The following is a 13,848-nucleotide window of genomic DNA, read 5'->3' on the forward strand; positions in this document are numbered from 1 at the left end:
CTGGAATATTTCCTTCCTCTCTTTACCTTCTCAACTCTTCCCCGGCCCAAACGTCCCTTCCTTAGGGAGAATTCTATTTCCAGGTCAACCCCTGCCGAAGGTCTCCATGGCACCGGGCACTTCTCTCTCCTGCCTTCATTATAGTTAGTTTTGTGCTGGATTGGCAATTAATGTCCACCTTTTTGGTCTCCTTGAAGGAAGAAAGTGGGTCTAGTCACCGTTGTGTTTTCAGCACCTTGGACAGCGTCTCCCCCCCCCCCCCCCCCCCCCCCCCCGGGTTATGAGATAAATAAGTGGCCAGGGAGTGGCTTACCTTTGCAGAACTGGGAGACAAGATGTCTGTTGCAGGAAGCTGTTTGGTTTCTCATCTTTATGTCTTTTGATCCCTAACTGCCCTTTTCTTGTGTGTCTGACTCTCCTCCTCTCTCCCTGGAGGTGTGCTGAGGCTCCTGGAACACGGGGAGGAGTACGTGTTCACCCTGCCCAGTGCCTATGCTCGGTCTATTCTCACCATCCCATGGGTGGAGCTTGGAGGGAAAGTCAGCATCAGCTGTGCCAAGACTGGGTACTCAGCGACAGTGATATTCCACACAAAGCCTTTTTACGGAGGGAAAGTCCACAGGTAGGAGGCGCCAGGAAGCCTTTGTCTTTGCCTTATCACAAGACCCTTTCTTTCCTCCATTAGAAGCTTGGGTTCCAGCCATGGGGTGAGTTGGAAATCAAGATAAAGCTAAAAGACCTTTTTTTAAAAGAGGTACTCTTCTTTTCACCCCTCAACACGGTGGTTTTTTGAGCCCTTCCCACTCTACACTTACAGTGAAATCCTTTGGCGATATATTCACGACACACACCGGCAGAATAGGAAGTGCTTCCATTTGTAATAATAACCTTTCCCTTCCCGGGCCACAGTCTGTTTCCCTGCTCTGAAGCAGTTCCATCTGTGAGCTTAGACACTGCCTGAGAGCTCATTTCATGTTCAGTTGGATCCATTAAATAATCCTGAATCCTGTATCATCTCAGATCAGGGCTACTTCTTTTAGTAGCTGGGGAAGCCTGATCCAAAGAAATTGAAGGAAAAGTCTGCTGTTTGAGGGAAGCATTAAGATGTTTTTATTGCCACAGTCCTAGAGCATCATATAAGCAAGCTCCAATCTTTGCCCTTTTTCTTGGAAAGTGTTCTGTATGGTTCATGTGAGGATGCCAGGGTGTCACCTGGGAAAGTGGATGCCTTTGGTGGCTGTTTTGGAGCCACAGGCGCTGGCTTGCAAGAGCTGATGGTATGTGCTTCTCCACAGTCCCAGAGACCATGTCTGTAGCCTGAGATCAGCTGTGGTGGGCACCACAGAACGTGGCAAATGCTACAGATCAGGTCTCTTTCCCTTTAGAGAGCCAGTTGTTAAAACATTGCCAGTGCACCCCTCATACCCTTCTAGAACATACCAGAAGATTTCTGATGCCACCCACAAGCCTTTGCCTCAGCATCTAGCAGCCATGGTGTTTCTCAGACTCAGGGAGAAGGCTTCCAAGCCCATGTTGAAAATTCTAAGTTCAACTGAGCTGGGCCATTAGAAGGAAAGAAGCTTAGCTCCTTCCCACACTTGGCTGCTTTGGAGCAGGCTTTCCCATTTCTACTGCATTACTCTATGCAACAAGCTTGAAGGTGGTGAGGGAGGTGGGGGTATTCTTTCTCCCAGAGTTGGAGGCCTAGAGCTCCCTCAGACCAGGCAGGCGAAGCGAGGAGGGCACAGATCCCACAAAGGCCCCTTGTAAAAAGTGGTCCCTCGAAGCCACTGCTGCGAGTAAGATGCTGTTCACTCAATGCCAAGGGTCCAGGTTTTGCTCAGCCTTCGTTCAGGGGAATGTGCAGATGCCAGGCTGAACGTTTCCCCCTTTTTTCAACGTGATCTCAGGCGGATTGTGGTCAGTCCTGTTTGACCCACAGTTCTTAGTACACACCCAGGACCTGTTGGTGGTTCAAATGTAGCACTATTAGATGCTATTTTGGGGAGGAGAAGTATATACTTTATTTTTCTTGAATTGCTTGATTTTCACCCCAATAATAACATGTACCTTTTGTGTGTGTATCAAAATTAAGAAATTAACATTGCTGCATTGCTATTAAGTAATGTACAGATTTCATTCAGATCTCACCTGTTTTTCTACCAATGCTTTTTTTTTTCTGATCAAGAATATTAGGTCACAGTTTTAAGAGCTAGTCATTAAGCAAAATGGCAAAAAGCAATCCCTCCTCCTTGCCAACTCATAAAAAAAAATCTGTAAATGTGAGTACACCTTTGGAAGCAAGTCTCTGTTTTGTTAATCTTGGAAAACATGTTCCTTTGACTCATTCATGAATTCAGGGTCACAGCAGAAGTGAAGCACAACCCAACCAACACCATTGTTTGTAAAGCCCACGGAGAATGGAATGGTACCCTAGAGTTCACTTATAACAACGGAGAAACCAGAGTCATTGATACGACCACACTGCCAGTGTACCCCAAGAAGATCAGACCTCTGGAGAAGCAGGGGCCCATGGAGTCCAGGTGGGAGTCAGGTTGGGTTGTTTCTTTCCAGCTTAGCGATCCTTAGCACTTGACCCGAGGAACGGAGAAGAAGCCTCTGAAAGCCCAGCGAATGGAAATGGGCCAGGAATAGTGTTCTTCTCACTTGTTGGGGTGCTTGAATTTTCCACTGTATGTGTCTTAGGGGTAGACCCTTTGGGGTCTTTGGAGCTTTCAGTTTAGTCATTACGTTAAGTGTGGGGTGGGTTTTGAGGATAGCCTTTAAAAAAACTTTTTAAGTTTATTTATTTACTTAGAGAGAGAGCACAGGCTGGGGAGGGACAGAGAAAAGGAGAGACAGAATCCCAAGCAGGCCCTGCGCCATGAGTGCAAACCGTGAGATCATGACCGGATCCGAGATCACGAATTGGATGCTTACCCAACTGGTCCACCCGGGTGCCCACTGACCGTAGACTTTTAATGCCTGTCCTAAAAGAGTTTGTCAACTCAACTGGTCTGTTGCTTGATTGCAGAGTTAAATACAGAGTTGCTAGTCACCAAAGAACGGTGCATAGAAGCAGTGGGATATTTTATTTTTATCGCCAGATTAGCTACCTTATTAAAAAAAAGTCCGCAACGGCAAGGACGTGATAAAATGGACACCCTGGGTCATATGCTCATAGTAAGAATGTGTGCAGGGTAGCTGCATGGATCAGTGGCTTCAAATGAATTCACTTTAATTTTGTATTCTGTCTTTGGGAATCTATTCTGAAGGAAAATTCTTAAGTTCAAAAAAGGTTTTAAATATAAAATAGGGTATTTTAAAATTTTACTTGTTTGGGGGCGCCTGGGTGGCGCAGTCGGTTGAGCGTCCGACTTCAGCCAGGTCACGATCTCGCGGTCCGTGAGTTCGAGCCCCGCGTCGGGCTCTGGGCTGACGGCTCAGAGCCTGGAGCCTGTTTCCGATTCTGTGTCTCCCTCTCTCTCTGCCCCTCCCCCGTTCATGCTCTGTCTCTCTCTGTCCCAAAAATAAATAAACGTTGAAAAAAAAAAATTTAAAAAAAAATTTTACTTGTTTGTTTAAAATTTATTTGAGAGAGAGAGAGAGAGAGGGAGAGAGAATGCGAGCAGGCGAGGGGCAGAGAGAGAGAATCCCAAGCAGACTCCACACTGTCAGTGCAGAGCCAGACACGGGGTTTGATCTCACAGTCTGTGAGATCATGCCCAGAGTCAGATGCTTAACCGACTGAGCCACCCAGGTGCCTCTAAATTGGGTATTAAAAAAAACTGTAAACGTAAAAAAAAAAATACACCCAACTGTCCAACATAGGAAAATGGTTAAATTATGGAGTATCCACCCAATTAGTATGTCTACTCCGTGGTATGAATACATATAGTATTCATATAGCCACTTAAACATCCGTGCGATGTTTCTGCACGGATCTTCAGAAGAAGCAGGATCTTCTTAGAATATACCACTTTTATTTTTTAGTCCAGGAGGTTAGCAAACTGTGGCCCATGGGCCACGTCCAGGCCGTGGCTGATTTTTTGAAAGTTTTATGGGACCACGGCCATGATCGTTAATTTACCTACTGTTTATGGCTGCCTTTGTATAGCATTTAAGCAGTTGTGATCAAGACCATATGGTCTGCAAAGCCTACAATGTTTACTGCCTGGCCCTTTATAGAAAATGTTTGCTGAGCTCTTTTAGAGGTCTCTCCCCTCTGAATTTGGGACCACCAGCTTATGATGTGACTCTTCATGGGAGGTCCTGCCCTTGAGAGCACCCCCACCTGGGATGTCCTTGTGCCCAGCTTCTCCCAGAAGTTTCTCCTGCTGTAAAACTGGAGTGAGAGCATTATTCTCCTTGGGGCTCTGTACGGTGGGGCTCAGGGCAGGTCCGGTGGGCAGGCTGAGTGTCCAGCGGGAGCTTAACCCTTGTCAGTTGCCTAATTTTGGTCCCCCTCAGAAGGGGCTGCTCATTGTCCCCACTTTGCTGGCAGCCCTGTGTGGCCTTTCTCAGCTTAATCATCTGACACTCCAGGCTTCCTGCTATTCGAGGCCCTCTCATGGACAGGTCAGGGCTATCCACTGTGGGAGCATTCTCTGGCCCTGGATCTAATTACAGAGTGTCTGCTTACTCCTGGCTACAGAGGCGTCGTTAGCCCCACTCAGGGAGGGAATCCTCGCTGCTGAGAATTCTGATAGTTCCTCTTATGCACAATCCCAAGTGGCCCTGATGCATTTGCGTGAGGAAGTGCACGGGTGATGGTGTCTCGCTTTGCCTCAGTCCCTTTCCTCACCCTCCAGAATGGAGTATGAATCAGGGATGGTCCTGGGACATTCCTGAGGGTGCGGAAAGCTGTACATCAGGAGCCAATCTAGGCTGCCTTCTGCAGCGAATGAATGAGTGAGTGAGGCAGAGAAGTAATTTTCTGTGTAGACATGGGGAAGATGATGGATCCTACCACATAAACGCACACTCCCACGTGGCCCTGTCTGTAACTCCTAACGGTGGAATCCCCTGTGAATAAGCAGCCATCGCTCGTATTTACCAGTTTGCTGTCTTTGGACACCTCACCTTATATGGATCTTGTCTTTCTCGTTAAAATGGAGATGGGAATATAGCATCTATACCATTGGGTTGTTATGATTAAATGAGCATTTACATATGTAAAATGTTAGAAATATGATAAATGCAATGAAAGTGTCTGCTATTATTATTGTTGTTTGCAACAGCAGTAGTATTAATACTGGTTCCTCCTCCTATTACTAGATTCAGTTCCTAGACACTCAGCCCTGAGAAAGTCATGCTGCTCAGGATAAGAGGAGAGTGGAAACTTGGGGCCTGTTGGCCCTGGGTTCAAATCCTGGCTCTAGAGGTCTTTGAGGCACCTGGAATGAACTAGCCCTAACAGATGGCCCACCCAGATGCCCTCCCCGCCGCAGCTCTGGCCCCCTTGCTGAGAACTGTCATTGCCAAACGAGCCGTCCCTGTCTGACCACCTCCTCTCCTCCGTGCGTCTCCAGGAACCTCTGGCAGGAGGTGACCAGATACCTGCGGCTGGGGGACATTGATGCTGCCACTGAGCAGAAGCGGCTCCTGGAGGAGAAGCAGCGGGTAGAGGAGCGGAAGCGGGAGAACCTGCACACACCATGGCGGCCCAAGTATTTTATCCAGGAGGTAACTCTGCCACCTGTCTTTGGGGACTTGTCCCAGGTGAGGGGCGGATGGGTCGGTCTTGCTAATGCAGCAGTTTGGATGAATGAGGATGGTCCTGGGAAGGTTTGGGGCAGCTTGGCTCTGGCTTTGGGCCAGGCTGTCCTGTGACACTTCCCTCTGACATCTTCCATCAGAATAGCCTGTCAGCCCGACAGGGGGGCAAGGAGTGAGTGGGATTGCAGATCTGGATGCTGTCCTATTAAAAAAACAGAAACCAAAAAACACAGCCCCTGCTACTTTATCATCAGTGACAAATTAGCCGAGAAGCATCTCACAGCCTGTCTGCACAGCTGGGGGACTGGAACCTTCATGATTCAGAACAAGCGCCCTCTCGGAGCCCTGCCTCCCGTGGGCCAAGTGGGACGGGTGTGCTCAGAAAGGCTGGTGTGAACTGCCACTGTCACCCGGAGAAGTGACAGCGCAAGGCAGTCATCTCCACCAGTCTGCCCACCCACTGGGCAAGAGCGCAAGGCACCATGTGCCCGGTTGAGGCTCTCATGCTTTTAAAGTTGTTTGTGGAGCAGTTGAGGAGCGTCCTGAGAACAGAGTCGCAAACGATGGGAGGGTAAGGAGCCACAGCTTTTAACGCAGGCCCTCGGGGCCTGGCAGCATCGTTGAGGGAAACCCCCTGAGGACTGGTGCAGACACAAGAGTCTGCGAAGGGCCCGGCTACCATTTAACCTCCAGGTGGTCATCGACGGTCTAATTCTTCACAAGAAGCCACAAATCTGAATTTTTATGACAAGTCTGATATTCACATGATATCAAGGAATCTTCAGTTTAAACATAGAGCCAGTCGAGATATGTCTAAGCTTTCTTTGGCCCCGGGACTGCTACTGTCCGACTTGTGCTGCAAGGAAGGGTTATCCTGTGTAGCAGGAGGGCTGATGGGGGTGTTAATGACTTTGAGGTGCCCTTACGCTCAGGAGTAGAAGCAGCTGCTGCTCTCCCCCAGGCAGCAACTGGGGCTGTGGGTGAACAGAGACTTCGAGGTTGGCTTCCGATTCAGACAGGAAGCCTGCTTGAGCAGACTGCCTTTATGAGACTCTGAGTGGGAACCACGTCTGGAAGCCTTGCCTCGGTGAGGTGAATCTGTTCTCCAGAGAAACAACAGAGCTGAATGAAGACCCTGGGAAAGCCGGTGGGTATAATTCAGTCCCAGCCCAAAGGCCTGGGAACCCAGGAGGGGAGCCAGTGGTGTCAATGCTGGTGCAAAGGCAGAAGAGATGAGCAATCCCAGCTGAAGAAGGGAGGCAGAACAGAAAGAGGAGGGTCAGTCCCTCCTGCCTCTACCTTGTTTGTTTTCAGACCCTCAAAGGCTTGCATAATGCTTATCCACTGTAGGGAGGGAAATCAACTTTACTGAGTGCTTATCTCGTCTGGAAACCTTCACGGACGCACTCAGAATGTTTCATCTGGGCACCACGGTGAATCAGGTTAACACATAAAATTAACCATTAAAAAACCCTTCAAGGACCCTTCTGTGTGGTGGATCTAGTTTGCCCGGCTTCTGTGAAAAGTTGGCCATAAAACAAAAACACACACACACACACACAAACCCTAAAAGGCAACAACAGCAAAAGCACAGCTCTTCTTCCTGGGTTTAAGGAAAACCAGTATGTTCGTAACAGAAAACTTGAGGATGTGTAAAGAATAAAAATCATCCCAATACCAGAATTGTTACTATTTGGCACATTCCCTTCTAGTCAAGCCCCAGATTGTGTACAACATTTTGACTCTCGCCTTTTTCTGATGGTTGGCGTCATTACTCACGTGTGCGGATTCCTGGCTACCTCCTGCTGCAGGGAGCCGTGGTTGGGCACTCCCCTCCAGGCCGGTGGGCTGTACATCACTGATCAGGAAAAATTCCTCAGAGGCAGGCCTTGCCTTTTCTCTCGTGTCCGTTCATTGGACCACCCTCTTTTTCTTTCTTGTCCCACTGTTTCAAAGGTGTTTTTTTGGCCAACTAATCTTATATGATGTAACCCGACAAAGCCCCCCTTCTTTGGTTAATCTTAGTTATTTTTTGGGTTTTCCTCCTGACATGCCAAAATGTGAAGATCTTGTCTCACAAAGCAGCCGGGCTGAGGAGGGGTGGCGAGACCGCCGGCGTGGGGTGGTGGTGAGCTCCCAGAACAAGACGCACACACGTATTAGTGGCAGTCCTGAACAGATGCTAATGGAGCACTGCTCTGTGTGGGACTTGGCTTCTAACATAGCAGAGGCTGCGAGCTACCTCTGATTCTCCCCTTGCCCAGCAGAGAGGTCTTCGTAAAATGTCTCCTTCTTTCTCTTACAGGGTGACGGCTGGGTATACTTCAATCCTCTTTGGAAGGCACACTGATGGGGTGGAGGTGCAGCTTTCAGAAATAGCCCTGTTTTTTGTAGGAATTAAAGTGGTTCAGTATCAAGGTTCTGCTGGTATTCACGGAGACCTCTTGTTATCCTTCAAGAAATGGTACCTGAGAGAGAACTTATATACTGTGAAAAACGCACCACCAAACTACTAGTGGATTGGATTTATTCAAGAGCCATTTGGGGCATGTGTGTATACACAGTTTGTGTGTGAGCTCCCAGTACACTGTATGTTCACACACACACATGCACTATATGCCCATGTCTGCTGGGTATTATTACACATGTAAATACTGCACTTAACCAAGATTTAAGTGGGTAATTATGAGCTCCTTTTTATCAACGAGGTTTGAAGTTTTCTATTTTTCACTTTGCCAAAAATGTTTTGCACTCACAAAAATACTCTCGGGTAGTCAACTCCTGTCAAAACAAAGGTGAGTTGGCATGGCCCAGTTGATGTCCATATGGTAGAAAGTGGCTCATTCCTGGTGGAAGTGTAGGTGGCTGTCACTTCACAATTGTTGTTGTGATTCCCACCTCCCTGTCCACTTCAGCATTTCGTTTGTCCTTAAGAAAGAAAAACCGCTATTTCCTGCTGAATGGTGAGTGGGCAAGAAGCTGTTAAAGGTTTATGCCAGAGCCTTCCAAGAATGGAGCACCTTTGGGAGGACCGAGCCCACCTTGGAATATTCCTCCTATCTACTTGCCCCAAAATCTGACAATTTCTCATGCTCAAAGTATTAGTAATACATTTTTCCAGAAGCTGCTTCTTTTACAGTAGAAACCAAGTCATACAGAGACTTCACTACTTTTGTGATGAAAAAGGGCTTTAGAAGTTAAATACACGCATCCATATCCAGAACTGCACAACCACAGCCTCAATTTTGTATTTAGTTTGGGGAAAGAGAAAAGAATGTCCTGTGGATTTTTTAAGTGCGCCTCTCTTGTTTGACCCAAACTCTGCAGGAAAACCACTGTGATTAAATAACACACACAGAAAGACCACGTAAGTATTCCATGGTTTCAGCTGAATTTCAGTCCTCTGCCTTTACAAATGAGGTCAAGACATGACTAGAATATACAGCAAGGAAAATGAAGTATTTGATTATTGCTCAGTGCTTAATTTATTTTTTACTGTGCCACTCAGAATATTTATAAAACCCAGTAGCATGAATGCTTCTCTGTAGTAATACTAATTTTGTGCCTTTTTGTCTGCTTTCTTAAGACCAATTGTTCACTTTGTAGATATTAGACAAATATATTTCGATTAAGTACTGTACCTGCCTGTGTGTGTGTATTTTATTTTTAGGGATCCAAAATGTCAGTTGGAATTGGTGGCTCTGACTGAGCTCAAATTTTATTGGTTGGATATTGCCAATTTGGTGTGAACAGCAATCGTATTTCTATCAAAACAGCGTTTTAAATACATTTTTAAAATCTACCAGATAAACATTGTTTATGGAAATGTTCTGAAAGTTCCTAAGAACATTTAACTCCTATCTAGTGAATGTTATGTTTTGTGAGCAGTTAGTACCAGCCGAAGTCCTAATGATAGGCCTGTTCAGGTTCAGAGCCTTAAATCTGGAACCACTTTATTTGTGAGAAGGAAAGCAGAATAGATGGTATTTTAAGGGGAAAAAAATCCTCAGTGAGAAGACTGAAAAATAATCACTGTGGTGTGTTTTAGATTTTTCCAGTCTTCCATTACACCAAAGTATAAACCGTCTGGGAAGTAAATATGGACAAAGCTCACTTTTCTGGTTTTGGTGGGAGAGGGTTCAGTTTGCAGGGGTTTTTTGTTAGTTTTTAATTTTTTTAAAGTTCATTTATTTTGAGAGAGACAGACACAGTGCAAGTTGGGGAGGCAGAGAAAGAGCGAGAGAATACCAAGCAGTTCCCATGCTGCAAGGACAGAGCCTGATGCAGGGCTTGAACTCACAAAACTGCAAGATCGTGACCTGATCTGGAACTAAGAATTGGTCGCTTAACCAACTGAGCGACCCCAGGTGCCCCTCGGTTTGCAGTTTTTAAAAATTTTGAAATATAGGGGCACCTGGGTCGCTCAGTCGGTTAAGTATCTTTCTTTGACTCAGGTCATGATCTCACAACCTGTGAGTTTGACCCCTGCATTGGTCTCTGTGCTAACAGTGCAGAGCCTAGAGCCTGCTTTGTATTCTGTGGCTCCCTCTTTCTCTTCCCCTTCCCCACTCACACTCTATCTCAAAAATAAACATTAAAAAAATTTTAAATAAAAATATAAAATATTGTGAGATATATACAGAAGATTTATATAAAGTGTGTTAGAGTTCCAAGAATAAACACTCATATACCTACTGCTTACCTTAAATGACACATTTTGTGTCCCTAAAAAATTGTATCCCCCTCCTTGACCATAGAGGCAATAGCACTGTCCTGATTCTTGGAGTAATTGTGGTTTTTGTTATTATTATTATTGATATGTTTGTGCATTTTTTAAACCCCCACACATTCTATGTGTAGTTATAAAGAGCATGCTTGGTTTTGTCTATTTGAGCTAACATTTCGTTTATGGGCCAATCTATGTTACGAGTTGCTCTATTTGTTCACTTGCCTATTCTTTTTTTGCTGAATTTACACATTATATTCTTTTATTGTGGTAAATATATATGTAACAAAATTTACTATTTTAGTAGTTTTTAAGTATGCAGTTCGATGGCATTAAATACATTCACATTATTGTGTAACTAGCACGGCCATCTATCTCCAGTTTCCATCTTCCCAAATTGAAACTCTGTATGTATTAAACAATGACTCTGCACTCCTACCCTCCATCTCTGCAACCCCTAGCAACCAACCATTCTATTTTGTTTTTATGAATTTGACTACTGTAAGCACCTCATATAAGTGGAATCATTATATACATGTCCTCTTGTGTCTAGCTTATTTTACTTGGCATAATGTGTTCCAAGTTCATCAGAATTTCCTTTTTAAGGCTGAATAATATTCCATTGTATGTATATATATACCATATTTTGTTAATCTATTTACCTATCCATGAACATTTGGGCTGTTGACATCTTTTGGCTGTTGTGAATAATGCTACCATGAACATGGGGGTGCAGGTATCTGAGAACCTGCTTTTCTTTTGGGGATATACACACCCAGAAGTAGAAGTACTGTATCATATGAAAATTCCATGTTTAATTTTTGAGTACCTGCCATACTGCTTGCCACAGTGACTGCACCACTTTGGAATCCTACCAGCAACACATAAGGGTTTGAATTTCCCCACATCCTCCCCAACACTTGCTTTTTTCTGTTTTATAATCATCATCATAATGGGTGTAAAGTGCCATCTCATTGTGGTTTTGATTTGCAGCTCCCTAATGATTAGTGATGTTGTTGAGCATCTTCCCTTGTGTATCGGCCATTTGTATATCTTCTTTGGAGAAATGTCTTTTCAAGTCCTTTGCCCATTTTCTAATTGGGCTTTAAGTGTTGAGTTGTAGGAGTTTCTTAATATATTCTGGATATTATCAGATACATGCTCCTCCCATTCTGTAGGTTGCCTTTTCACCCTGTCAGCAGGGTCCATGATGTATAAAAGTACTTAATTTTGATGAAGTCAATTTATCTTTTTCTTTTGTAGCTTGTACTTTTATTGTCCCATCCAAGAAATCATTGACAAATCTATTCATAGAGCTTTTCCTCTAAGCTTTTTTTCCCCTAACAATTTTATAGTTTTAGCTGTTCTGTTTAGGGTTTTGATCCATTTTAAGTTAATTTTTGTATACAGTGTTAAGTAAGGGTCCACCTTCATTATTTAGCATATGGATATCCTATTTTCCTAGGACCATTCATTAGAAAGACTCTCCTTTTTCCATTGAGTGGTATTGGTACCCTTTTTTTATTTTAAATTTACACCCAAGTTAGTTAGGCACAGTGCAATGATTTCAGGAATAGAATCCAGTGATTGATTCATCCCCTACATGTAACACCCAGTGCTCATCCCAACAAGTGTCCCCCCCCCCCCAATGCCCCTTGCCTATTTAGCCCATCCCCCTTCCACAACCTCTCCAGCAACCCTCAGTTCTCTATATTTAAGAGTCTCTCATGTTTTATCCTCCTGCTTATTTTTATATTATTTTTGCTTCCCTTCTCTTTTCATTTGTTTTGTATCTTAAATTCCACATGAGTGAAGTCACATACTTGTCTTCCTCTTACTAATTTCACTTAGCATAATACACTCTAGTTCCATCCATGTTATTGCAAATGGCAGGATTTCATTCTTTTTGACCGCCCAGTAATACTCCATTGTATGTATATACCACATCTTCTTTATCCATTCATCTGTCGATGAACATTTGGGCTCTTTCCATACTTTGGATATTGTCAATAGTGCTGCTATAAACATTGGGGTTCATGTGCCCATTTGAAACAGCACACCTGTATCCTTTGGAAAAATACCTAGTAGGGCAATTGCCGAATCGTAGGGTAGTTGTTTTTGTTTGAGGAAACTCCACACTCTTTTCCAGAGTGGCTGCACCAGTTTGCATTCCCACCAGCAGTGCAAAAGGGTTCCTCTTTCTCCACATCTTTGCCAGCATCTGTTGCTGCCTGAGTTGTTAATTATAGCTGTCCTGACAGGTGTGAGGTGGTATCTCATTGTGGTTTTGATTTCTATTGCTCTGATGATGAGTGATACTGAGGATTTTTTCATGTGTCTGTTAGTCATCTGGGTGTCTTCGTTAGAAAAGTGTCTATTCATATCTTTTGGCCATTTCTTCATTGGATTATTTGTCTTTTGGGTGTAGAGTTCGGTAACTTCTTTATAGATTTGGGAGACTAGCCCTTTATCTGATACATCATTTGCAATATCTTCTCCCATTCCATCAGTTGCCTTTAGTTTTGCTGAATGTCCCTCTGCTGTGCAGAAGCTTTTTATTTTGATGAGATCCCAACAGTTCATTTTTGCTTTTGTTTCCCTTGCTTCTGGAGATATGTTGAGTAAAAAGTTGCTGCAGCCGAGGTCAAAGAGGTTTTTGTCTGCTTTCTCCTCGATGATTTTGATGGCTTACTGTCTTACATTTAGGTCGTTCATCCATTTTGAGTTTATGGCATAAGAAAGTGATCCAGGTTCATTCTTCTGCATATTGCTGTCCAGTTTTCCCAACACCATTTGCTGAAGACACTTTATTCCATTGGACATTCTTTCCTGCTTTGTCAAAGATTAGTTGGCCATATGTTTGTGGGTCCATTTCTGTTCTATTGATCTAAGTGTCTGTTTTTGTGCCAGTACCATACTGTCTTCATAATTACAGCTTTGTAGTACATCTTAAAGTACAGAATTGTGATGCCTCCAGCTTTGGTTTTCTTTTTCAGGATTGCTTTGGCTATTTGGGGTCTTTTCTGGTTTTAGGATTGTTTGTTCTAGCTCTGTGAAGAATGCTGGTGTTATTTTGATAGGAATTGCATTGAATATATAGATTGCTTTGGGTAGTATCAACATTTTAACAATATTCCAATCCATAAGCATGAAATATTTCCCCATTTTTTTGTGTCTTCAGTTTCTTTCATAAGCTTTCTATAGTTTTCAGTGTGAAAGTTTTTTACCTCTTTGGTTAGGTATATTCCTAGGTATTTATGGGTTTTGGTGCAATTGTAAATGGGGTTGATTCCTTGATTTCTCTTCCTGCTGCTTTATTATTGGTATATAGAAATGCAACCAATTTCTGGGCATTGATTTTATATCCTGGGACTTTGCTGAATTCATGAATTAGTTCTAGCAGT

At 44.1% G+C, this 13,848-nt stretch overlaps 1 protein-coding gene across 1 annotated transcript in view; it reads left to right on the forward strand.

Moving 5' to 3' along the window:
- OSBPL10 (oxysterol binding protein like 10) overlaps positions 1-9,358 on the forward strand; it is a 312,708-nt gene extending 303,350 nt beyond the window's left edge. Inside the window, exons 9-12 of the mRNA XM_030329413.1 lie at positions 436-622; positions 2,361-2,543; positions 5,532-5,685; positions 8,024-9,358. Coding sequence (XP_030185273.1) covers positions 436-622; positions 2,361-2,543; positions 5,532-5,685; positions 8,024-8,068 — 569 coding nt within the window. The 3' untranslated portion in view covers positions 8,069-9,358. The remainder of the gene's footprint in view (positions 1-435; positions 623-2,360; positions 2,544-5,531; positions 5,686-8,023) is intronic.
- Positions 9,359-13,848: the final 4,490 nt, after the last annotated feature.

The sequence above is a fragment of the Lynx canadensis genome, chromosome C2 (assembly GCF_007474595.2).
Source record: "Lynx canadensis isolate LIC74 chromosome C2, mLynCan4.pri.v2, whole genome shotgun sequence".
Classification (NCBI taxonomy): domain Eukaryota; kingdom Metazoa; phylum Chordata; class Mammalia; order Carnivora; family Felidae; genus Lynx; species Lynx canadensis.